Below are 25,024 nucleotides of genomic sequence, written 5' to 3' on the forward strand. Positions count from 1 at the left end.
TTCCATTATTTAAAACTGAAAAAATAAAGATTTATTGGAAAAAAGAATTCATAGTGGAATTTAAGTGCTCTAAAGAATCGGAACATATTTTTCTCTTATTTTTCTAAGGAATTAATAGAATAGAAAAATTAAGAACCCATGCTGCGTTCATACCCTAAAGGATATCTGGATATTACAGTTCAAAGGACCATTTTGAATAAAGTTGTGTCGAGCTCCAATAGGATACAATGTCTACATTTTAAAGACTTTCTTACTGTGTTACTTGCAAATGCTTATTGCTCAAAAAACACGTTTTTTGCAGAGATATCTTCTTTATTTCAGGTATAAGAAAGATAGGACTACGAAAATATATTAACACCTTCGTCGTTAACCCAGTTCTTTTTTGTTGGTTTCATTACTCAGCCTTCATCAACATGACAACGCGTTAAGTTTTTATCGAAAATAAAATGCCAGGGCCACAAAGGAAATTACATAATTATCTGGAACCTACAGGAAAGGCTATTTTCGAACATCATGAATGCAACACTTTGGCGCCTAGAAATGACGTCATTGTAATAAGTCAAATCGAGGCGCCGGGATTCATTCCGCTTTCAACTACTAGTCTTTAAATCTAAAATTACAAAGAATACCGTACAGTCACCGACATGTCGGTGAATTACGCCGCTGGACTTTCACCTTATGCGGACAAAGGTGTCTGCGGTCTTCCTGAGGTAAAATATGCTTCTGTTTACTAGCCGGTTAGCAGGTAAACAATTAACGAGCTAGCAGCTTAGCCGATGTCTGAGGATACAAAAGTGGACGAAGTGCATTTAAAGTTTTTAGACTTATATAATAATAATTATTATGTTGTAATTATTTCTGTTATTTAAGTGATGTTCCTTGCTCTGACCCATTTATTTAGGTCAGTATAATATTGACTATTTTACCTGTGAGTTGCATGTTAAAGTACTTTAAAGTTTTCTTGTTCAGCATTACATTGGGTAACACTGAAAAGTTACCTATAATGTTATTTTTTTTAATTTATTTTTTCAAATATAGTTATATACTGTAGTCATTTAAAACATTTTGCTCTGTCTTAGAGCTTTGCAGACACAAAGACCATAGAATGCTGGCTTCATCCTTACTGACTTGTTTGCAGTTTGAAGCGAAAATTCTGTATATTACTAGACATATTTCTACAGCTAATGTGTTTTTTTAACCTGTGGTCAAATCACTCATCACTGTCGTTGATAAAGTGCTATATGAAAGCACCCATATTCAGCCCTTAGTCATGCCATGACAAAAGTGATGTGGTGCTGATGTTGTTAACTGAGCTTTTCTTGAGCCTGTTGTATTCTGTTCTGTGGCAGATTTTTGATGGTCCTGAGAAGTTGAAGACTAAGGTGGAGACCCTCGCTCAGCTGATAAAAGACTCTGAGTACTTGGTTGTTCACACTGGAGCAGGAATTAGCACTGCAGCAGGCATCCCTGACTTCAGGTGAAATTTACACCAGATCACTGAAGTGCTTTCCCCCTGTCACATTCTCTTTTCCATGTCAATCATGTCTCTTCAACCTCCTGTTAGAAAAGAAAGTAGTTGCTGGAGTAAAACCTGAACTTGTCACATACTTTTAAAATTTCATCTTAAAGTTATACTCAAAACTTGGACATCTAAAAGTGCAATAATATGTTTGATCTGCAGTTCTTTGTTGCAACACATCTCAGCCCTGCTGCTTGCCTCAGCTGGTGCACTGAGTTAATGAGCTTCTGAACTTGCATTCACTGGATGATATCCTGTTTTTGGCTGATAATCACATCGCCTGTTGTGTTTGTCAACCCATATTCAATGCCTTCCCGGGTGCACAGGATATTAAACAAGCATGTCCTCGTCACACTGAGTTGTTTGTTGGCATTGCTGGCTTTGTTAGAAAAAGGACACTCCATTTATGAAGAATATTTTTTTCAATACAGCGCCTAGATAAATTTACACAGGGATAGTTTTAGCTATTTAGGAAGACTAGCTTACTTGTTCACAAATCAGTTCGCAATTTGAGTGAAAATTCCTCATGGACAAATGAAGTGTATGTATGTATGTATGTATATGTGTGTATATATGTGTGTGTGTGTGTGTGTGTGTGTGTGTGTGTGTATATATATGTGTGTGTGTTTCGGCTAAAATTTACTTAGGATTCAAAGGAGTTTTATTTGTCATTCCATCACAAAGAAGAGAACAAAACTGGTTTCTGAGGACCCGTATTTGCCATATGAATAAAATAAATAACTAATAAATAAATGAATACATTAATACTTAGGGGGTCAAATGAGTGGCCATTTTTGTAAAAAAAAAAAAAGTTGTAAGAAATGCATAGAACTGTGTTGAAATAATGCTAATACATTTGTGCACAGACTACTGATATTATTTGACAGTGGAAGCTATATTTTCAGAAATATTGGATTTTGAATAGCACGTGTATGTGAAAACTTTTGCTGGTGGACAGACGTGACATTACCCATGATGATCTGGTCAGTACCAGTACTTTATTAGTAATAAACTTATATACTTACTATTGCTAATTATCCTGTTATTCATAAATGTTAGTATTGTGGATCTAAAACCATAACAGCTTAACAAAAACACAAAATGTGGCAGTGGACGGATGTGACATGGTTGTTATGGATCCCATCATACTGATGCTCGGCAGCCATGTCACCATTTCCAGAAATGATCCCTGTGCAAAAACTAGTATCATAATTATTTATTGTATAGTTTATCATCATACTAAAGAGTAAATAACAACATAGAATTGCTATTTCTTTATAAAAATGCCTATTATTAGAAAACTGTTGATTTAAATTGATTTTTATGTATTCACGTAACATAAGCAGGATGGATCAGCACGGCACTCCATATTGCAACCTGTAAAAATAAAACATGTGATATGTAGTATATAAACTTGTAAGTAAAAGTGGGGAATCTAAAAGAATAGAATATTTGTTTTTCAGGTAAATTCAGTTAAAATTTGATGTTGCAACAGAGCTGAAATCCTGTAAATTTGCATAAGTTGCATTTACCAACACAAAGTTCCTTTGGGGATTCACTTATATTGATTTCTTATGCACAAAGACATAAATAAGACCTCTAAACAATTTTAGCCTATATATGTGTGTGTGTGTGTGTGTGTGTGTGTGTGTGTGTATATTTATATATCTATATATATATCTATATATAGATATATAGATAGATAGATAGATAGATAGATAGATAGATAGATAGATAGATATAATATATACACACACACACACACACACACACACACACACATATATATATATATATATATATATATATATATATATATATATATATATATATATATATATATATATATATATATATATGTATATAAATATAGGCTAAAATTGCTTAGAGGTATAGATAGATAGATAGATAAAAAATTACCCATTCTGTGCCATTATTTTCTCCAAAGTTTGTTTTATATCAAAGGAGACTCATGCTGTTGTCAGTAAATTATGATTAAGGTTGTCACAAATTATGTTACAAAAGAAGGCTGATTGTCTGTGTCTTCTGACCACAGCATGTATACTCAAATCATAGCCATCATTCTGGAGATTAACCTATTTCCATAGGTGCATACAGAGGAAAATTTTAACTGCATGTGAACTGCACAGCGCCCTATTTCTATGGCAGCCGTGTTCCATGAAAAGAAATAAAACGATGCTGTACAGTAGGGTTTTTTTTGTAGAATTGTAAAAATGTATATTCAATATGTTTATTGCAAAGTTGTAGCTCTTTGTCACATGTCGTGACTGTGTTTAAAATGCATATTTTAAGGTATATTCATAAAACATGGTCTTGTTAAAAGGTAACATTGCATTTTTACATGCAGATTTGAAACAAATCAAAACACAGTTGGAAAATAAGTAGGAACTGACTGAATGTGAAAATCTTATCTGATGCCGTTGCCCTGTTTTTATTGGTATTTATGTGGTTTTTTGGCAGTTAATTATTCCCCATTTTTGCCAGTACCAGTGTCCAGACAATGCAGTAGAAAATGGTACCACAAAGTAAATAAAATGTTTACAAGTGATTTAACTGGGAAAAAGCGGATTTTTTAACTCCATTAAAAGGTGGAATTTGCTTCTTACTGTATATACTTAGGCTAAGTTTTGTGTCTTTAGCTATTCTTTTAACTGAACACTTATTCAGTCTTATAATTATAATAATAATAATAATAATAATTATTATTATTATTATTATTATTATTACGTTTCTATTTTTGGAAGACTAGAGCCTATCCTGTCTGACCCTGCTACTCTTGTAGTACCACATGTGAACACATGAGGGAGGTACATGGTTGCTGAATGTTAGCTCAAGCCCCTTCTAAAAACAATAACACTCTAACTAGCGCATTAATTTTCTTGTTATTGTAGTGCAGTTTGTGTGGAAACATAAGTGTTGCATTTACAACATCAGATACTTATAGAATTTAGAAGCACTATTCATGCCCCATTTGTGAAATTATTCAGTGATACCAGTACTAAGGGTTTTCAAACAAAGTCATCTTCATTGAAAAACAGGCGGGAGCTGGTGTAAAGTCTTTTAACTCTAGATACATAATTAATGAATTTGCAGTCACAATGTCAGTCTATGCAATCTGGTAAAGACTGCAGTGCCATTAAATAAAATATGTGCATGTATCAATGTGCTTGTCCTCTGCTTGTGCACAGTGTGCACTAGTGCTCATTATCTACTTCCAGAATAGAGAAAATAGTAAAATGGTTTATGTTTTGCACATGACAATCCAGTGTGTAGACAAGGTGAAATGTATAGTCAAGTATTTTGACAGCAATACAAATTTCAGGAGTTTTTTTTGTACTCCACTGTAATTATTGTGAAATGAAGCAATCAAGATGTGATTGAGGTGTTGTGGCCTATTAACAGTACGATGAACGATGAACTTCAATCACATCTTGATTGAAGCTTTAATTCAAGGGATTTAACAAATATATTGCCTTAACCATTTAGGAGTTATAACCATTTTAAGAGGCTCAAAAGTAATGGCACCAACCAAGGTCGTTAATAAATATGAGGATTCTTTTTAATACTTGGAAGAAGATTCTTTGCAGTCAATGACCAGCTCAAGTCTGGAGCTCATCAACATCACTAAATGTGGAGGTGCTTTACCAGACCTTTACTACAGCCGCCTTGAGTTAGTTACTGTTTGTTTATGGACTGTTTGTGTCTTCAGTTTAGTCTCCTGTAACCAAAAAGCATGCAAGCATAGGTTGAGATCAGGTGACGTGGCTGTTGAACAACATCCCATTTCTGTATCTTCAAAAGCTCTTGGGTTACTTCTGCAGTGTATTTCAGGTCCTTATCAATTTGCATTGTGAAGTGCCATCCTATCAGCACTTTTTGCAGCATTTGGTGAATATGATCAGAGGGGATAGTCCTGTATACTTCAGAATTCATCCTGTTCCTTCCATCAATGGTCACATCATCAGTAAACACCAGTGACCCAGTTCCACTTACAGCAGCACATGCCCAGACTCTTACACTGCCTCTACCATGGTGGTCACATGAGATGTTTTCTGTCTCCACACTTTCTTTTTTTTTCTCACGATCATTCTGGTACAAGTTAATTTTGGTTTTCTTCTGTCCAGAGAATCTTTTTCAAACTGGGTTTGCTTTTTTTTTTTTTTTTTAGATGTTGTCTGTCAAATTCTAGTATGGCCCCTCTGTTGTTTAGTGTTACCAATGGTTTGCACTTTGTTGTTAATCCTCTGTATTTACATTCTTGAAGTCATGAATTCAGGTATAATATACATGCTTGGTGATGAACCTTACATGCTGGACATTCATATTTGATCAGTCTGCCTGTCAGGTCAAGTTAACCTTGGGTGGCAGTATTATTAAAGCCAAGGTGCCTATATACACACAAGACCTGCTGAAGAGAATTCTATTCCCACTGCTGTCACTTGTTTGCTGTCAAACACACATTTTCCTTCTCAGAAATTCACCCCTCAGGTTCATAATATTGACCACTGAAAACAAGAATATACCAGCTGTATAGATTTTATATGGCTGATATGTCCACTAACATCTCTCTGCTGATGATTGGTGTGTAATGCATGATGTTCACACTTGCATAAAGCGAAAAATTATGCTTTGATATATGCCTTAGGCATATACACCTCATGAAGAAGAGCCATAACATTACATGACACAATAAACAAAGCTCAGTACTGAAATATTGGACCATTATACAAAATCAAAATAAATCACCACAATGCCAATTATCCTTTGAAGATATATGCATATACATATGCATTTCTTGATTTCTCCATTAGGATACTAGAAAAAAGTAAGATACTCTGAATCTAAAGAAGGACATTTTTTTGAAGTATGATACAAGGATAGTATAATGCACCACAAGAAACTTCAAGAGAGGAGATCTGCTAAGTGCCAAGAGTGGTCACACTGAATACTGAGTTTCTTTTTTAGTAACCATATAGTTTAAATCTTTGTGTGTGTGAGTGTGTTTTTATTTGTTTTTAATATTGAACACAAACTTCCTGTTAGGGCTGGGTAATCTTTTGATCTTACAGTGTGATTGTTTTTTTTTTTGTTTTTTTTTAGTTAGCATTAATATTCAGGACATTCCCACACACTGTAGGGCTTCCAATAGTTAGGATAATTTATTTCAAGTCATGCAATTTTTCAGCACCAGGGCATCTGTTGCCAGAGGTAGATGTGCGAAGTGTCCATTCTTTATTGGCTTGTCAGCAAATAAAGATAAATAAAATAACAGGGCTGTCAAAACATTCCTGCTCACCTAATGTTTGTTTTAAATGGCCTGTTTATCAGAGTATGTATGATATTTTACAGAGACTGTTTCTCTAAGCTATGGCAAAGACCTGCATGTATTTGTAGTCAGTGTTGGGGAAGCTACTTTGCAAACTACAAGTATTTCAGCATGGCAGTAGTTCAAACAAACTACATTTCTACCCCTGGAGAAATGTAGTTTGTAAAACTAAGTCCTAGAAAAAGTAGTTTTAGTAACTACTTTTTATTTTCAGCGTTAAATTGAGAGTGTATATGAAACAAAATGTGGACATGGTTGGAGTTGCTTTGTTTTTATTTTGAATTGTGATGGTGTTATTGATGAGCTGGAGGTACAAACTCAACGTCAAAAAGTCAACATCTCGAAAACACCAGAACTCTGCATAACAAGAGGAAAATGATAAATACAGACAGATGGGAGGTTCTCTGCATGCAAATACACTGTCACTCACTGACAGAGAGTCGGAGATTATGACTGAAAGGATTCTTAATAATGTCAGAGTCTGTATAGTGTTTTTTAGGAAAATGTTACAGACTCCGGCTTTAAATATGAAAAGGTTTTTGTAAATACAACATAAAAATGACTAGAAGTTATTCTGTCAACACCCTGATCAGAATCAGATCAGTTTGGACATTCATTACTGAAAAAAAAGCTAAAAGTACAGGTTGTAATAAGGTTTACGAAAGGTAACTCCGTATTTCTTTTTCGTGTCCATTTATCTGCTGTTCGTGATGCTTTTACCATTAGCTGTCCTTTAGGTCAGCCATTTACCACTCCCATGAGCCTTTTAGTCTTCACAAGCTAAAACAAGGTTAAACACTGCAAATCTACCCTGGGATGTAACAGCCTCTCTGTTGCATTTTAAAACATTTACTTCTTGTCTGTGTTATGTTGTATTTTTATATCCTTTTGTACTTTAAGTGATCTTTTTTAATGTATTTCATTAAGTTGGTTAAATCAGGCTTCATTTTTCTTTTTCTTTTGTGTATGATCCTCCCTGTTTGTGAAGCCGTGGTATCAAAACAGCGCTGACAGCATTGCAGCCTTTGTTATACGAGAACAGATAAAATGAACAGAATTAAATTAGAATTGGATTTATTTTTTCTATAATGCTGTAGATTTTTGAAATTTATTTATTTTTGATATAACCTCTCTTTATATTTTTGTAGGTCTATTGTATTTTTATTGAGCTTGAGTCATCAGCATTCCACATCATGCTGTTTCATCACTATATTCTCTTTCAGGGGTCCAAAGGGTGTGTGGACGTTAGAAGAAAAAGGTGAGACGCCTCATTTTGACACAACATTTGAAGACGCCAGACCCAGTTTGACTCACCTTGCCCTGTTGGGACTGCAGAGGGCAGGGTACCTCAAGTATCTCATCAGCCAGAATGTAGATGGCCTCCATGTCCGATCAGGCTTCCCCAGGTAACAGACACTGTGCAGCACTTACTATTACACTTTTCAGGCTTTTGTAGGTCAATCCATTTATACAATTTAAGTCAAATTATATTCCAGTGCTTCCCATGCTCAAATGTACATCACACTGTAGGGTAATTACTGTGTTTCACTGTGTCATATAGAGTGTTTAATCGTCAGGCTTTTAAAAACTTTAGTTTATCATATTTTACCTCTCATTGTTCTTGTTTTAGCTAATTCATTTGTTTATATTTTAATGAGTGTGTTTCTGTCACTCAGTTGTATTGCAAACAAGGTTTCAAAATATGTCTGGAATATCAATGAAGATTGAATGAAAAAATTAATGAATTTGGAGTTGAGTCAGAGCAGAAGAGGGGGATAACAAATGAGGAGAAGCCTGTTTGTGGTGGTTGAGCTTTTTTTTCCAACTAGTGTATCACAAAAACAAGTGCACTGATTATGTATTAAAAGTGATTAGATGTTGAATGTTTTTGTGCTGATTTTTAAAGCAGAAGGTGCCAGAAATTAGTTACTGTTTAAATACTGTTCCAAAAACTTCAAATAAGGTTCAGTGTAATGGAAAATGTTTGGTTTGACCCTGGTTTAACCAATCTTATTAGACTCACCCAAGGCTAAAAATCCAATTTTTCATTCAGTATATACATCCAGAATTCATGCATATTGGAAGGCTTGCTTCTCCTGGAAGCCATTCCTCCTCCTACTATTCATCCGCTTGGGTTTTTTAGATGAGTCCAGACAGCAAAGTGGACGTTCTCTGAGGGAAACATTGAAACGGTAGATGAACAGGAAAAGCAAACTGGTTGACACCAATCTGCGCAGGTGGAAGGTTGAAGGAGTCAGTACAAGTGCCCAGAATATTTATCAGGGAGCAGGTGGCAATAAGAATAAAAAATGTGACTGAGGTTGTGTTGAGGTGTTGTGCCATTAACTTTAACCTTGGAGGCTTTCATCTAAGTGAACTTCGTCTTTATGATCTTTCTGCTTTTGTTCTACCTTTTCTTCCCTCTTAGAGACATGTTATCAGAGCTTCATGGAAACATGTTTGTGGAGGAGTGTGAGAAATGTGGCAGGTATGTGACAATACTAAGATGCACCCATTCACTGGATGCCCATATCTTGACTGAAGCCTGTTTAATAAACCTCTTTTTTACAGGCTCCTTTCACTGGGTAGCTCAATCAAGGCAGTTTTTTTTTTTTCAGGTTTTTATTTAGAAATATTGAGAAAAATTCAACATACATTTAAATTACATTGTGGTCACGTAACAAGTATGTGACCAATGACCAATCTTTCCATTCTCAACATTTCAGTTTTTCTTTTTCTTTTTTTTTTTTTTTTTTGTTAATAAACAAAACAATTGAACAGTGAACAATGGATGCATTGTTACATTAAGAAAACACATACAAAAGACCAAGAGACTTTGACCTTCTCTCTCTAAAGAAAAAAAGAAAAAAATAAATAAGTAAAATATAAAAAGTAGAATTAATTAAATATACAAAAAAACAAGACCATTCCAGATACATTGTCATTATATTGTCATTTCTTGTACATTTGGGGTTCCAAGAGATTGTGTTTGGTAAGTGTAAACAAAAAATATCCACTTTGACCATAGATTTGAAAATTTGTTCATTTGTAACCAAAGGAAGAAGGTTAGTCTTTCCATCTGGTAAATTTCATTCACAATATCTACCCATTTTTCCAGATTAGGTGGTTCAGGTTGGAGCCAGTGCCTGGTCACAGCCTTTTTGCCAGCAGTTATTAAAATTCTATCCAAGTAGGCATTGTTCACTAAAATTTCAGTTTTTCCCATAATTAAGGTGGCAAATTCAAAAGGTAAGGTAACATTAAGTATATATTCTCTATTTTTGTGTATATTCTTCCAAAATTGTTTTATTTTTGGGCAGTCCCAGAATATGTGCCAGTGGTTGGCATCTTGGCTTCCACACTGTCTCCAGCACTTAAGCTCCTCCCCGCTACAGTGGCCTTTTTGTTTAGGAGTAATGAAAAACCTAATCGAGCATTTCCTATTGAATTCCCTCCAAGAATATGAGTTTGTGCATTTCCACACAGATGTACAGTAACCTTGCCATTCTTCATCAGTAATAATAGTGGTGCTGTCCTTTTCCTATTTGCTTTTCACATATTGTGTTGAATATGTTTTTTTACTCATAAACCCTTTGTATAATCTGGATATAATACCTTTTTTAGATTTAGCCCTGTAGGAATCTAGTATTTCCTTAAGCACTGGTTCTTGTACATCCAAAGGGAAGCTTATTTCCCGATTAGTGTAGTGGCATACCTGCAGATATCTGTAGAAATCTTGTTTTTCTAACTTATTTTCTATGAGAGTTTGAAAATCTTTTATTACTCCTTTCTCTGTTAAAGAAAAATAGGTTGTTATACCTTTATGAATCCAATTCCAAAATCCCATATCATTTTGATTGGGTTTAAAATCAGGGTCATATGCACACCATCTCACAATCTTCAGATTATCGTGTAATTTATATTCATCTTTTGCATTTGACCAAGATTTTAATGATGACTCTCGCCATTGATTTTCAACCTCATTAAGGACTTTTCCTAAATCTTTATTTCCCAGTACTGCCTGTAATGGGGGTTCCGATATTAAAAGGACCTCAATGTCCTTCCATCGAGCATGATAGTTAGGATTACACAGGTTTATTAGCGGTTTGATTTGTGCTGAATAAAAATAGTCCTTTAAATTAGGCACTGCCATTCCCCCATTTTCTTTGGAGAGTTGTAATGTTTTGAATCTCACCCGTGGTTTTTTCCCCAACCATATGAATCTAGAAATTATTTTTTCCCATTCCAAAAGTTGCTTTTTTGTGATTTCAATAGGGAGAGCCTGAAACAAAAAAAGGAATCGTGGCAGTATGTTCATTTTCACTCACTCAGTTCTTTGAATTAGACTCATGAAGGGAATGGCTCAATCAAGGCAGTTTTTATTTGTGTAGCCTGTAAATCCCAAGTTTTTCTCAAGGAGTTTTACAGGCTGTGCAATATATAACATCTTCAGATTAAATAAGGGAAAATCCCACAACTAACTTAACAAAAAACATATAGCCAAAACTTCAGGAAGAGCAACAGAGGACAAACCATTTTTCTAAGACAGATGCATAGAGGTATACACATATTATATACACATATGCACATGTACGTCATCTGAGAGGTGATGGGCCTTGTCCAGGCATTTCAGTGAACAGGACAAGAGCCACATACTTTCATCAGGAGTTGGACAAAAGACAAGAAGCACAGACACACAGCATTTTCCAGTTTTTAGAGCCCTGAAGCGCCTCTTATTTTAAAATCTGAGAGTGATCATCTGTTATTACTGGCAACTTGAGGCGAGTATCCTCATATAACAAAAGACCTTTCTTTCATAACTGCAAATCATTTTACTCTGAGATTAAATATAAAGAGAGAAAAGCAAAGGGCCAAGGACAGAGCCTTGAACAGGCATTATTTTAATGTACAGTTTTTTATGCTATTTTACTGTTAATTTATTATACTATTATCGCAATTTTCTACCAGACAAGTATGGTTTTTAACTATGCAATTACAAAGTCTCTGATTATTTTCCACTGATGCGGTCTTGGGTGATCTGGTAAAAATGATTATATATGATCTTTTGAGGTAGAGTTACAATTCATCATCTGAATCACATGTCTAACTATAACAGGCTGTCCTCTAATTTTCTGTGTTTTTTTTTTTTTTTTTTTGCTTAGGTTGTGTGATAATTGTTTTGTTGTTTCCTGACTAGAAACAACATAATTGCAATATCTGAACCATAACTAGATGGAGAAAAAACTAATGATATTTTCCTGTTCACAAAGTTGCAGTATTATCATTAATTACGTAATTACTAATTTGTCTCACTAGAGTTTTATAATGAATCTAATATGTCTTCATACTATCATATCTCTAGAACATATGCAAGTTCAGAATCTAAACTTGCAAATGGCACTTAAGTAATTGTACTTCATTATTTCTTCTTCAGCAACAGCAAAACAGTGTGTTACATAAAAATTAATCCAGGATTAATTCAAACACTTTAGCACGTCTCTCTAAATCAACTCAATTAAACTCACATATTGGCATTAATATTACAAACCCATAGATTACGGCAAAGCTCACTGTGTAGCACCATAATTCCACTGACAAATGGGCCTTTTAAAATGAATGTCAGCTGAGTAGATGATTTGATTGTGCTGTTATTGTTTTCCTTTGTTGACATGAACTGTACAATCCCTCTGAAAAGCAGATCATATTTAGATCCGAAACTACGATTATGAGAGCACCCAGTTTGTTATAATGTACAGTTAAGGTCCAAAGTGTCTGTATTATCCTTAAGGGGTAATTTGATATACAGCCAGCAGTAAATAAATAAATATAGGGGGGAAAAACAGCAACCAACATCAGCCATTCAATAACAACAAATACCAACACATTTCCAGATTACACCGTGTTAATTACATGCTCAATGATAGAGGTCAATGATAATTTTTTTTTTTTTTTTTTCCCCAGGGTTAGTGCAGATCATAACAAAGGAATGCAGTAAAACCTTGACTCTTCAAATAAATAAAGTGCAATTCAATAATATTTCAACAATATTAGTTGTTTTTTTCATGAGCTAAAAATAAGATAAAAATAGTCTTTTTTATTATCAAAAATAGGTATGTTATTAAAAAAAAAAGCTGAATATTGTATCTGATAATTGCTCATGGTTGATCATCGGTCTTCTCTAAACCAGAGTCTGCATTTAAGTCTAAAAATAAATGCAGTAAATTTTAATCTGAAGCTGTTACAGTAACGTTTTTAAGTTGAACTTTAAATTATGTGCCTGAAGCACAATTGCCAAAGGGCAAATATAAGAGATGAAATTGAAATGAAAGATTCACTCTAACTAAGCTTTCTTGCACCAGGTGTGTGTGTTGGCACAATTTATGTTTTTTGCTTTTTTCTCAGACTCGCACGCACATGGGATTTTCACACACTTGGGGCTGTACAGCTCAGAACAAAATTAAAAACGCTGCCAATGAGAGAAGGCCATAACAACCTAAGTAATAGCCCTGATGCTGGATGATAAGGGTTACTGTGATCCTTTCAGGTCAAAAAAGAAGGAGATCAAGTGACAAAGCACGAGCACTTAAAACGGACAAACAAATGGTCCTCTTATCTAGAAGGTCTCATTCCCTATCTCTTTAAAGGTCATTCCATTTAGTTGGGTTTTTTTGCACATACAAGCTGTAGCTTAATGAGGTGAGGTGAGGACAAGGATGAGGATGATTTTTTCAGATGAAATCTTTCAGGAGAATATTGACCCTTTGTATTGAGCACTCACTATCTCAAAATGAATCCATGGTTGTAACTTTATTTTCCTCCAGTCATTGATCTGATCTAAAATAGATCATATAGATGAAGTAGACCAGAACTTTTAGTTAAAATCAGTAAAAATCTGAGGACGAATATTCAGTGACTTAAGCTGTGTTAAGAAATGTTTGATTTATATCTAAAATCAGTTATTTTAAAACAGACTCTCCATGCTTCTATTTGCAAGTTATATCAGACCTGTCTGCTGCAGTAATCATATGTGTTAATAGTATCTAGTGGCACTGGTGACAAGGCTTCGTGGCTTTTCATTCTTTTGAGGTTTGCCTAAACAGAGATCCCTAAAGTATCAACACACACTTTATTTGTGTGTCTGTTGATTCTCGTTCTCTGTCATCCTCAATAGATGTAGCATTTGATTTCTCAGGGTTCCCGCGGGGTCTTAAAAAGTCTTGAATTTACAAATCTGCATTTAATACCATAAAAAGTCTTTAAAAGCCACAAAATTTTATATGGTAGCTCTTAAGTTATGTTGTCATAAAGGTGTTGGTTGTATTGTATTTAAATGTGTCCAAGCTGCAAAAAAAGTAACGTTACTTGACTCAGTTCCACCCGTTCCAATTCCAACCCGACAGTTTATACTGAGATTAGGAACCTATCATTAACTTTGCAGCCCTCAGTGAGAGATGACCCAGAACGGTGGGAATCAAGGAACTGGAGTAAATAAATACATTTTCCTAAATTCAAGGAGTCATGAATTTTTTGCCAGTATGGCCGTGAAATAGGCTGCAAAAGAGGCATTGAATTTTGTTCTAAGCAGTCTTAAAAAGGTCTTCAAAACTCTTAAATTTAACATGTAGGAACCCCGTTTCTGCTTATTGCTCAACTCATTGTGGATTTGGTCTTTGTTGTGTGTTGTTTTCCAAGTCTCACAAAAAAGAAACTTTGAAATCCAATTTGAGGCCCATCTTTAGAGGTCTGACTGGCACTACTTCTTTCAAACCTCCAAATGTGGTTTGGATCCAGTTTGCAAACATCAGATTTGGTCTGTGTGGGTTTTTCCTTTTTTTTTTTTTTTGCTTTGATTTAGTCTGGGCATACCTAAAAGGATTTGGGCTGAACAAGGCCTTACTGAGTCCAAGTCAGCAACAGAATCAGGTGAGAGGATGAGCCTAAAACATTTGGCTACTGAGTATCTTCCACACATGTTATATAGCCTGGGGCACATTGACTCTGATGTAGGCTGTGTGAACAGCTTTATTTTCTTTAGGGACAACAAATCCCATAAAAAAATAAACTGAAAAGGTTAACATGTAGTGTATTTTAAATTGTACTGTCTTTCTGTGTAAATACTCAGTATAACTCCAAACATACTGGTGTTCGACTCATGCTTGAATAATATTTGCCAGAAATAACAGTGCTGAGTTAAAATCACCAATTCTTACCACAAAGAATTTTAAATGTAGTTAGAGGGTTAGGGAATGACTGAATTGTGGCTTTTGGTCTTTTATATGTTTTTAATGAGAAAATTACATAAATACAAGCTTATTTTTTATGATTATGAAAAATGAAAGGATGAAAAGGGAAAAGTTGCTGTTAATGGACAGAAAAGATACTAAAAGGCTGCCGTTGTGGTTTTCTAGGCAGTACGTCAGAGAGAAAGTGATTGGTGTGATGGGGCTGAAACCGACAGGACGTTACTGTGATGTGGTTCGCTCCAGGGGGCTCAGAGCCTGCAGGTAACACATGCTTCAGTGTGAGCAGTTTATTATATCCTATCATGTACTGCCAGGTATTGATTGGTCTATTTCTGTTTATTTATGCACTAAAACAGAGGGAAACTCATCAGCACTATCCTGGACTGGGAAGATGCTCTTCCTGACAAAGACCTAAACAAAGCAGAGGATGCCAGCAGGTGAGACACACAGAAATGCAGTCCCGTATGATGTTTTATATGTAAATCAACTGTCATTTAGAAGCTTTTTACTGGTAATGTATGCTTTACAGTTTCTTGTTGTCTATTCTGGGTCAATCCTTTAACCATTAAAAGCCTTCCCACATTGATGCTCTCAGTGAACCAGTTTAATGCGCACTTTGGTTTGCATGTGTTCCTCCACAACAATCAAATGCAAATGAAATACTTGTATTACCATCATTCCCTCAGGGGTATTGCAGTCAGGTCAGTTTTTATATATATGTGTATGTATTTTATGCATATTATATGTCTGTGCATGTAACTCAAAAACTACAGCACATTTTGACCTTAACATTTTACTTAAGGCAGGTCTGTCCCATATCTTGGTCCTCCTTAATGTTGATTTGGACCCAGATCATCTAGGAGACTACATGTATGTATAGAGTAGAGCATATCACACATGACAGACATAGCAAATAGTAAAGGATGTAACAGTGGAAGACTTGATTGCAGAGAAATGGTACCATCTATTTAAGATATGTGCAAGACCAGGAGAACTAATACCTGATGACATGGATGAGGTTGCATTAGCATCGCACACAAATGTAGAAGTAATTAAATACATTTCAGAGCTTCTGCCTCTCCTTGAGTAAAGAATGTGTGTGCCTTTTCTACCTCTGCTGCTTTCAGACGAGCAGATCTGGCACTGACTTTGGGCACATCCATGCAGATCAAACCCAGTGGGGACCTTCCACTCCTCACCAAGCGGAAAGGTGGAAAAGTTGCCATAGTCAACCTGCAGCCCACAAAACATGTGAGTCTTATTCATGAGCAAACACTGACAGACATGTTGGGCCTTAATAAGATGCAAAATTATGGTTTAGATGCTGCACATATTCATGTCCAGGACCTTTATGGTGTTCATTTGATGGTTTCTGTCTTGTAGGATAAGCACGCACACCTGCGTATCCATGGTTACGTGGATGAAGTCATGACACAGCTGATGGAGCTGCTGGGACTGGATGTACCAAAGTGGGAGGGGCCAACCATTTGTGAGAGCTCCACAGCCTCCATTGAGTCTACCACTGATGTCAAACCAACAAAGACAGAAACTGCAAAGGAGAAGGTGAAAAAGGACCTCATTAAGGAGGAAAGAAAAAGAGAAGCACCATCAATAATAGAAGATGGAAGTGCTAAGGAGGAGACGGTGTCAGTAAAGAGGGAGAGAGCAGAATCCCCAGTTGGGATCAACGACAAGAACTAGCCTCAGGATTTTTTTCTTCAAACAGTTTCAAAACACACATTTCAGCTGAGAGCCCTCTGATCAATTTCCCGGAAGAAGCAGACTCGTCATGTACTGTAGTGGTTTTGACGATACAAGATTTTTGTTTTTGCTTGAGCAGCAGTGTGCACCAGATACTCATCAGAAAACATCCATAAGAAGCAGAACTGACCATGTGATTGTGTTAAGGGTAAAGAGTGGGACTACATTTGGTGGCTGTTTGATCAGGAAGGTTTTCGTTTCTATTTTTTTCTCATCAGCCAATGTAAAGTCCATTACATACTAGAACACAGGTGTCAAACATGCGGCCCGGGGGTCAAATCCGGCCCGCTAGAGGGTCCAATCCGGCCCCTGGGATGAATTTGTGAAATGCAAAAATTACACTGAAGATATTAATAATCAAAGATGTTAAAATCATTTTAATTCAGGTTCCACATACACACCAATCAGATCTCAATTGGGTCAGTAAATACTATCATAATAACCTATAAATAATGCTGCAGAGTTCATCTTTGTTTTAGTGTAAAAAAAAAAAAAAAAGTAAAATTACATGAAAATGTTTACATTACCAAACTATCCTTTTACAAAAAAATGTGAATAACTTGAACAAATATAAACAACCTGAAATGTCTTAAGAGAAGTAAATGCAATTTTACCAGTACTCTGCTTGTTGTTAAATATTTTGTGTATTTGTAATTGTAATGTAAGTTGTAATGCACATGTGTAAATGGTAAACTGATAAACTGAGGCAGAATACTGTTAAAATTGCACTTGTTTTTCTTAAGACATTTCAAGTTATTCATGTTATTCAGATTTTTCAGGAAACATTGTAGATGTAAACATAATAATGTAATTTTTCTTTTTTCACTGTTATTCTTTTACTGGTCTGGCCCACTTGAGATCGTAATGGGGTGAATGTGGCCCCTGAACTAAAATGAGTTTGACACCCCTGTACTAGAAGAACACAGACCTCCGCCATGGCTAATAGCCTTCTTTTCTTGTTCTACAAATTATGTCCTATGTTTTCCTCCTTTTTAGCACCGCAGTAACAATAGGGTTGGTCAATTTACTTTTTTACCTGTGACGATAATTACTTCCAAGTCAACCCGGGACTCCTTCATATTAAAAGATAAAATAAAATAGCCCCAAATGTTATATTCGGTTGTCTCACTGACTTTTATTTGATCAAATTCAGAGAAATCCATCAGTGTAGAAGTGTGTATCAACTGGTCGCCTTACTGTCAGTGGCATCATTTCAGAGCGACACAGGATGTATCAAACATTGTAAAAAAAAAAAAAGAATCAAGAGACCACTGGTTTTCCTGTATACCAGTATGTGCTGGAGTAAAAATAATACAAGAACAACAATAATAATAATAACTTTTTTATTATTTATTGCTCCAAAAATACCAAATATTGCAGCATTTTCGGACCTCAAATAATGCAAAGAAATTAAGTTCACATTAATTTCTAAACACCAAAATACCAATGTGATGCTCCTGGCACAAAATATTTTTGTATTTGTGATCCTCAGTCTTTGGTTTGTAAAGGGGATCCAGTCTAGAAGTTTAGAGACATGGCTTAATTTTTTTCAAGACTGTCTTTATTGAGGTGCCTGTTAAATTTTAGTTTGGTCATGCATTGTACTATATGTTTACATTATTTGGGAAAGGTAATTGCGTATTGTGCTGCCCATTAATTCTTTCAGTATTAACTTCACTGAGGGACTTCTAGCAGCAGAACGTACATACTGTGCACCTAAAGAGAGTGTAAACAATCCCAGCCTACAACCTTTTGTATGGATTTGCTCCAAATTCTTAGTTTTATCCTCAGCTCATTCATAGCCTCTAACCGCATTTCATGAAAACAAATGCAGTGTCGACAAACAGAGAAGCAAATGGGAGTGATCGCCTATCCTCCATGGTGAAGGTAATTAGGTGATGTAAATGTTCTGCCATTTTCTAGTAAATTAAATTAGTGTACAAGGACACGGCAAGGGAAATAATTGCAAAGGAGGAAAGATAAAATCTAGAGCACACCCTTAAAAATAAAGCGTTCAATAAGGAATGTGGGGCTACTGCACATTATTAATAGCCTCTGTACTCAGTGTGCTCCAAATCTCGTCCCCGCAGATGTTACCTTTTACAGCAACAAACAGGCCTGAATTCAACTTCCATTTTAAAACCAGCTAGAAGCAAACTGTAACACTCGGAAGACATGATTAAACTCCATCTCTAAATGTACAAACGGACTCTCTGCCTGGAGTGGCATGTATAATTCCTTCTTTTTTTTTCTGGATAATGGGGCACCTGCTAGAGATGGGCTATAAGTGGAACATGATAACACTGTTTCTGAGAAAAAACATTTTGAACTCAGGAAAAAAAAACATTGTACACCAGATGAAAGCCACTTTACTGTTTATTCCTTTAGTATAGTGATTTGTTAATAAATGTGAATTCCTAGTAGCTGGTGTGTGGGGTCTTGGTGTTGTGTATTGTCTTGTATGATGGCTGTGGTGTGAACCAGTAGAAAGTATCATCATGTTTGTCCTTCTTTATGTTTTTCCAAGAAGCAATTTATATCTTAGTAATCAATTGTATAATGATTAAATGGCATGCACTGAGCTGTGCATTATGGAATATCCTCCACACACACAGACGAATCCTAGTTGCTGTTTTTTTCCCATTTATTTAAACAAATGTTCATATCTGGTGGTCTGCCACAGGTGTTTAAGTAGGCGATTGCTTTGGTTGACATGATGCTGCATCTGATGCTGAATAGGCTTCGGTCCATTAAGCTTGTCAATTCAGACACATAGGTGTGAGATGTAGAATGCAGGGAAAATGCTGCCAAGTAGAGTCAAAACAGCTGCAACCAAAAATATATTCACCGAGGCGAACTGGCTGTTCGCTGAGTGGCTCATTACACAATCCCCGTTACCGTTATGACACTTTATGAACATTTAAAAGATCCGTTCTGGAAAGATAATGAGCTGAATGTTCCCACGCTGCCCTTGAAAAATATTCATCAGTTTTGCTCTTCATTTTGAGATGTTGCAGCTCAGTTTGGATTCAGTAACCATCACAGACCCTCTCATACATCTTATACTGAGTTATTTTAATGTTTTGGATGCATATTGTGCTGTTTTACACAAAAAATTGTCATATTTAGTGTCACTTTGATTAAATAACTTGATTTTGGAGCGATTCAGTGCTTGCAATGTTAAGTCCACATACTCTAGGATTTAATTCATATTAGGGATGTAACGATTACCGGTATAATGATAAACTGCAGTAAATTGGCCAACGGTTAGTATTACCGTTTAAATCATAATTATCATGATAACCGTGTTTGATTGCAGCACTTTTCCGGAGAAAACGCCTATTTAAAGATATGTTTTTATGTCAAATATTTGAGTATAGTTTTAATTTTTTACAATTTTAATTTCACATACCTAATATTTGGAACCAATATTCCCTTTTAAAGTCTTTGAAAAGACTCGTTAAGCATCTTTGTGTTATTTATGCAATAAATTATATACATTTTTCAAATTGGATTTTTTTTTTTTTTTTTTGTGTGGTTTCTGGCCTTTTATGTTGATATAGTAGGTTAAAGTGAAAAAAAATAATAGGCAGATGATACAGATGAAGTTGTGCTGAAAAAGAAAGATACCAAACATGAGTATAGTAAACATTTGTTTATATAGTATAGAAAGGCAAACTCAAAAGGACTGAAAAACGGCCAAAATAGACTCAGACCACTAAGGGTTAATACTTGAATGTTTCTGCCAAAAGAAAGTGCATTGTGCCAATTATTTTTTTTTGTTGTTGTTTTTTTTTTTTTTTTTTCCAAAATACAACGTGGTTAAATTATTTCAGTGTGTGTATAAGCACTTTTTGAGCATTTTGAGCACAATTTCAACAATACCGCGATAATAATGATAACCGTGATAATTTTGGTCACAATAACCGTGATATGAAATTTTCATATCATTACATCCCTAATTCATATTCACCACTCTTATTATACCCTTAATTGAACTTTCTCTGACTCATCTCTGGTAAGTTATGGGACGTCCATGTGATCAGTTCAGGTGATATTTTTGGAGATGACAGTCATCTTCAGAGCAGAAGCAGTAGTCGAGGAAGATAAGAGATATTAAGCATAGAATTGGAGAACAGCATCAAACAATTTCTTATGTTTTGGTGTTCACAGCCGCCATCATCTAAAGCACCCAACAGACTGTTCCTATAACTCCTCCCCTCAGACTCAGAGATGATGGTCAATGAGGGGGAAAAAAAATGCATGACACAGCCCCCTTTGCACTGACAGCTGGAGTCCTGGATTTTTAGAAGAAAGTATTGAAGTTTGTGAGCCTTCTTCATAGATGAACAGTCAGAAGGAGTCAATCAGTGTATTTGTGATGTTTGTTCGCAGACTACACAACTATACATCAAAGATTTCGCAGTTCAACGGAGCCAGAATCAAACTCTTGGGCTGTAACTCAAAGTGCTGTGTCTAAAAGAAAGCAGGCACAGCTCATTAACCATTTAACATGACCGCCTCTACGGCAGCGTCATGCTGTGTGGGAAAGTTTCAGTTACTTTTAAGCAAGTCAAGCAGGATCTAACTAACATGGTCAGACCAACCTACAATATGTCAAGACGCTTTCACACTAAAACATTTATGGAAATAACACATCGAATTAGAACTATGTGCAGCATCCGAGAGTTCAGCCTCCAAATCTGAAAAGTGACATGAAGATGGGCAGTCATCCAGTATAAGTGAGCTCAAGCAAATGTCTGCTGGGAAAAGCTATAAAAGAAAGATAATGGTGTCAGCAGCGTTGTCCTGGAAATGTAATGAAGATGGTGAAGTACAGAGAAAGGCCCAAAGGGACGAACATGAAGATAACAAATGATGACAAAACTGAAACTTTATACTTCAAGTTTAATCATGATTTTACTCAAAGATCAGTTTTACAAACACTGAATCTGTCAAAGTAATTTCTGCAATGCATCATTAGTCATTTTCTCTTTAGGATGAAAATCTTCCTATCTCTATCCCACTGATTTGACCGTTAATGTCTCTCCAGGGATTTAAAAAAGTGCCACCTCGAACCATAAAACAAAACCTCTAGGACTGAATTCACAATAAACTTGAAGAGTATTTACTTGTGCATCAAAGTGAAGGAGCAGCTGTGATAATGGAAAGTATAAAATCAAACATATGTTCCACTCCACAGGGGGAAGGTTATTCATAGACTTAGAGAGCTGGAGCTCTTCGACCACAGATTCTGGTTTTGTAGAAAATCTTTTATTGTGAAAAAGTAAAGTGAAAAATAATTGACTGTAATTCTCTTGGCGGAGTAAAATGGACAGTAAAACGTTCAATGGGTTTTGATGTTGAGCTGTTAAATGGAGCGGCTTTTATATAAAAGCTAGTGGACTTTCACACTTTTATGTTCTGATTTGCAGTGTAAAATGTAATCAGTAGCATTCGGTTCATATTAAATGCTTTTTTTTCCCACCAATGGGCATAATTTTCTAAAATAAAGTCAGTTGGTCATTTAAAAAATTATCTTATGTAAAGCTGGATCTTAATGAATAACAAATCTGCACTAACAAATGTATTTTGATTCACAGGCACAATTCTTAATGGAGATAATTCTCTTGAGAGAAATGTGTTTGTGTTCTTTGTGCTGGCAGCTGCGTATGTTCTGTGGTGCAGGGTAAAAGCGGTCAAAACCATTAAATCACAGTAAAATGGAGATTTTTTTTTTTTTTTTTCTGAAATAGATGGAAATATTGTAGGTCACAGCATTTAATTAACTAGTATAACTCATAGGAGGGAGTGAAAAGAAAAAAAACCTTTAATTACATTTAATGATTGCACAATAACAGCAATTTATGTGACATAAAAAGAGGTAGCATAGGTGTTTTAAAGCTCTTTTAAGTCGGTCTGAAAACACATGATGTGCAAATCACTACCAACCATGAAGACACAGTGCACAAGAGGTGTTCTGAGAGTAGATTTAAGGAACTGATAAAATCACAGTGAGCTGATTTTTAGGTTCATCATATTGTGCATTTCTGTCACATTAATGTGTCAGAGTCCCTTGAATAGAGCGAGGCTATCGACCTTTGTCACAGCAGACATTTTGGCTCGCAAACGCAGACACAGCACAGGTGTTGCTGATAACATTAACAGTTGCTCAGTTCCGTTTAGTTCCCCCAGGACACTATTCCACTGAACACAGCATGAACAGTTCCAAGGCCTGAAACACATACATTTTAATGTGATGCAGATATTTTTAATAATACCAATTATGCCTGTGTGTTTCAGCCTTAACAAGTCAAACTACCAGTTGTGAGGGTTTTCAGGTGACACAATATTTTCTCATTTTAGTTATTTTTTTTTAACCCATAAAGACCTAGGGCTACTTTTATGTCAATTCCCAAAAGAATTTTTATCTCTATTTAACCTTTCTTAACTCTGTAAAGCCTGAACCATTAAATTATTGATGGAAAATTCCAGTTCTTTGAAACTGGAGCCTTTATTGGTCCCTCTGAACAAGAAAAAAAAATTATTATTATTATTTTTTTTTCAAAAATTAATTTCCATGTATGAGTTTCAGTTTTTCATAATATTTGATACATCAGGTCTCAATGCTCAAATATTATTTTTGAACAAACAAAAACATAATATAACGCAAACATGTCTACCAAATTGGTAATTCCTTTTCAAAACTGGCAAAGTTCTGCTTCCTTCCTCATTAATGACAGTCATGTAGTGTCACTGGAAAGGCCTCTGGTGAACGAATTCCCCCCCACTGGTAGATTATCTGTGTATTGCTTGTATGTAATCGTATTCATCAGGTTTTTCAAGAAAAAAAAATATGACGCCGATCATGTAGAGGGCTTCAAAACTCATGTATCAAATATGATACGTTTGGCATTATAGGGTTAAGTGATTTATCACCACTTATAATATTATCCTCTGTATTTTGCATTTTTCAGAGAAAATCAGGTATTCTCTCTATATTTAATTATTGACCATGTAGATGTTCATAATATCTCAAATTAAAGTTGAGGGTTATTACATCAAAAACAGATAAAACTGATAAAAAAAGTGACTTTTTCATCAAAATATATCATTAACTGAGTGTTAAAACAAGTTCCTCCATCCACTGTCATTTATCAAACTCCGTTGGTTTTTACCGGTGATTCAATGTTGCAGAAGGTGAGTGTTTCCATGGTAACTATGGCACCTCTGAACATCCAAATTGGTCATGTCTGATGACCATGAAAAAATGACAAAGCAAATTTTACACCAATTATTTACATGTATCAATAGGATTAGTGGATCAACAGGTTTTAAACATTTTACACCAGTAAATGATTTTGGTCACCAGTGACTGGGTCTTTATCGGTTAAGCAGTGGTAGTGTGGTGAATCCATTCCCAGTTCCACAACATTTACACATTTTTATATAAAGAAATGTCATAATTGGAAATAACCTTTAAGTATTTGTGAGTGTTTAATCTGCTTCTTAAGTCTTACAAGCTCATTATAGCTGCTGTCAGCCACCTCTTGGCATCTGGAGAGGTGGTTGACAGCAGCTCTTCAGATGCTAAGAGGTCACATCTTTTATCCGTCATGAAAAATGAGACGGCTTGTTCTGATCTTTATTCAAGATCCACTTACAGGTTTTAAATTAAGACGTGTTTAAGGTGAGAACTTGTCCGAGTATTGGTGTTTTTGCCTTGAAAACCTTGCCTCGTGGGATGTCAAGAAGTTCAGGATATGAGAACTAAATATAACGAATAAATATAACGAATATAGATCTTTCAACATTCAGCATGGTCACAGTGAATGCATAACATCCAGTCATACATATGTATAGAAATTCTGCACATGCCCAGTTGAGTCAGATTATGAATACAGATGAAGAAAAGGGGGCACACTGTTGTTGGCAGGAGCTTCAGTCATAAACACTGCTCCAGTTTCAGTATGAACACTGAGATCTGAATGTACCAGTATGGAAGAGACATTGGTAAATACTTCAAAACAGACGGGATGTGTGCGGATTTGTGGAAACACTCCAACTGTCATTGTCATTCACCACTCAGTGTGATCAGACTGTCAGCAGGAACAATTATGCAGAGTGGGATGTGAACAATAGCCGTTCAGTGCA

General features: G+C 35.5%; 1 protein-coding gene across 1 annotated transcript; it reads left to right on the forward strand.

Moving 5' to 3' along the window:
- The first annotated feature begins 83 nt into the window (after positions 1–83).
- On the forward strand, positions 84–19,486 carry sirt6 (sirtuin 6). Its single transcript, XM_030159966.1, has 9 exons — positions 84–710; positions 1,350–1,477; positions 8,090–8,272; positions 9,295–9,354; positions 15,275–15,370; positions 15,466–15,546; positions 16,237–16,360; positions 16,493–17,121; positions 17,790–19,486. Exons 1-8 carry the CDS (start codon positions 645–647, stop codon positions 16,808–16,810), a joined length of 1,056 nt encoding a protein of 351 aa, XP_030015826.1. The 5' UTR covers positions 84–644; the 3' UTR covers positions 16,811–17,121; positions 17,790–19,486.
- The last annotated feature ends 5,538 nt before the right edge of the window (positions 19,487–25,024 follow it).

This window comes from Sphaeramia orbicularis, chromosome 17 (genome assembly GCF_902148855.1).
Source record: "Sphaeramia orbicularis chromosome 17, fSphaOr1.1, whole genome shotgun sequence".
Lineage (NCBI taxonomy): Eukaryota > Metazoa > Chordata > Actinopteri > Kurtiformes > Apogonidae > Sphaeramia > Sphaeramia orbicularis.

Bases quoted from the DNA above. Each gene is read 5' to 3' on its own strand.
- sirt6 (XM_030159966.1), top strand. From the start codon at position 645: ATGTCGGTGAATTACGCCGCTGGACTTTCACCTTATGCGGACAAAGGT. The intron at 1,478-8,089 runs GTGAAATTTACA...ATTCTCTTTCAG, and splicing joins GCAGGCATCCCTGACTTCAG to GGGTCCAAAGGGTGTGTGGA. The intron at 15,547-16,236 runs GTGAGACACACA...TGCTGCTTTCAG, and splicing joins AAAGCAGAGGATGCCAGCAG to ACGAGCAGATCTGGCACTGA.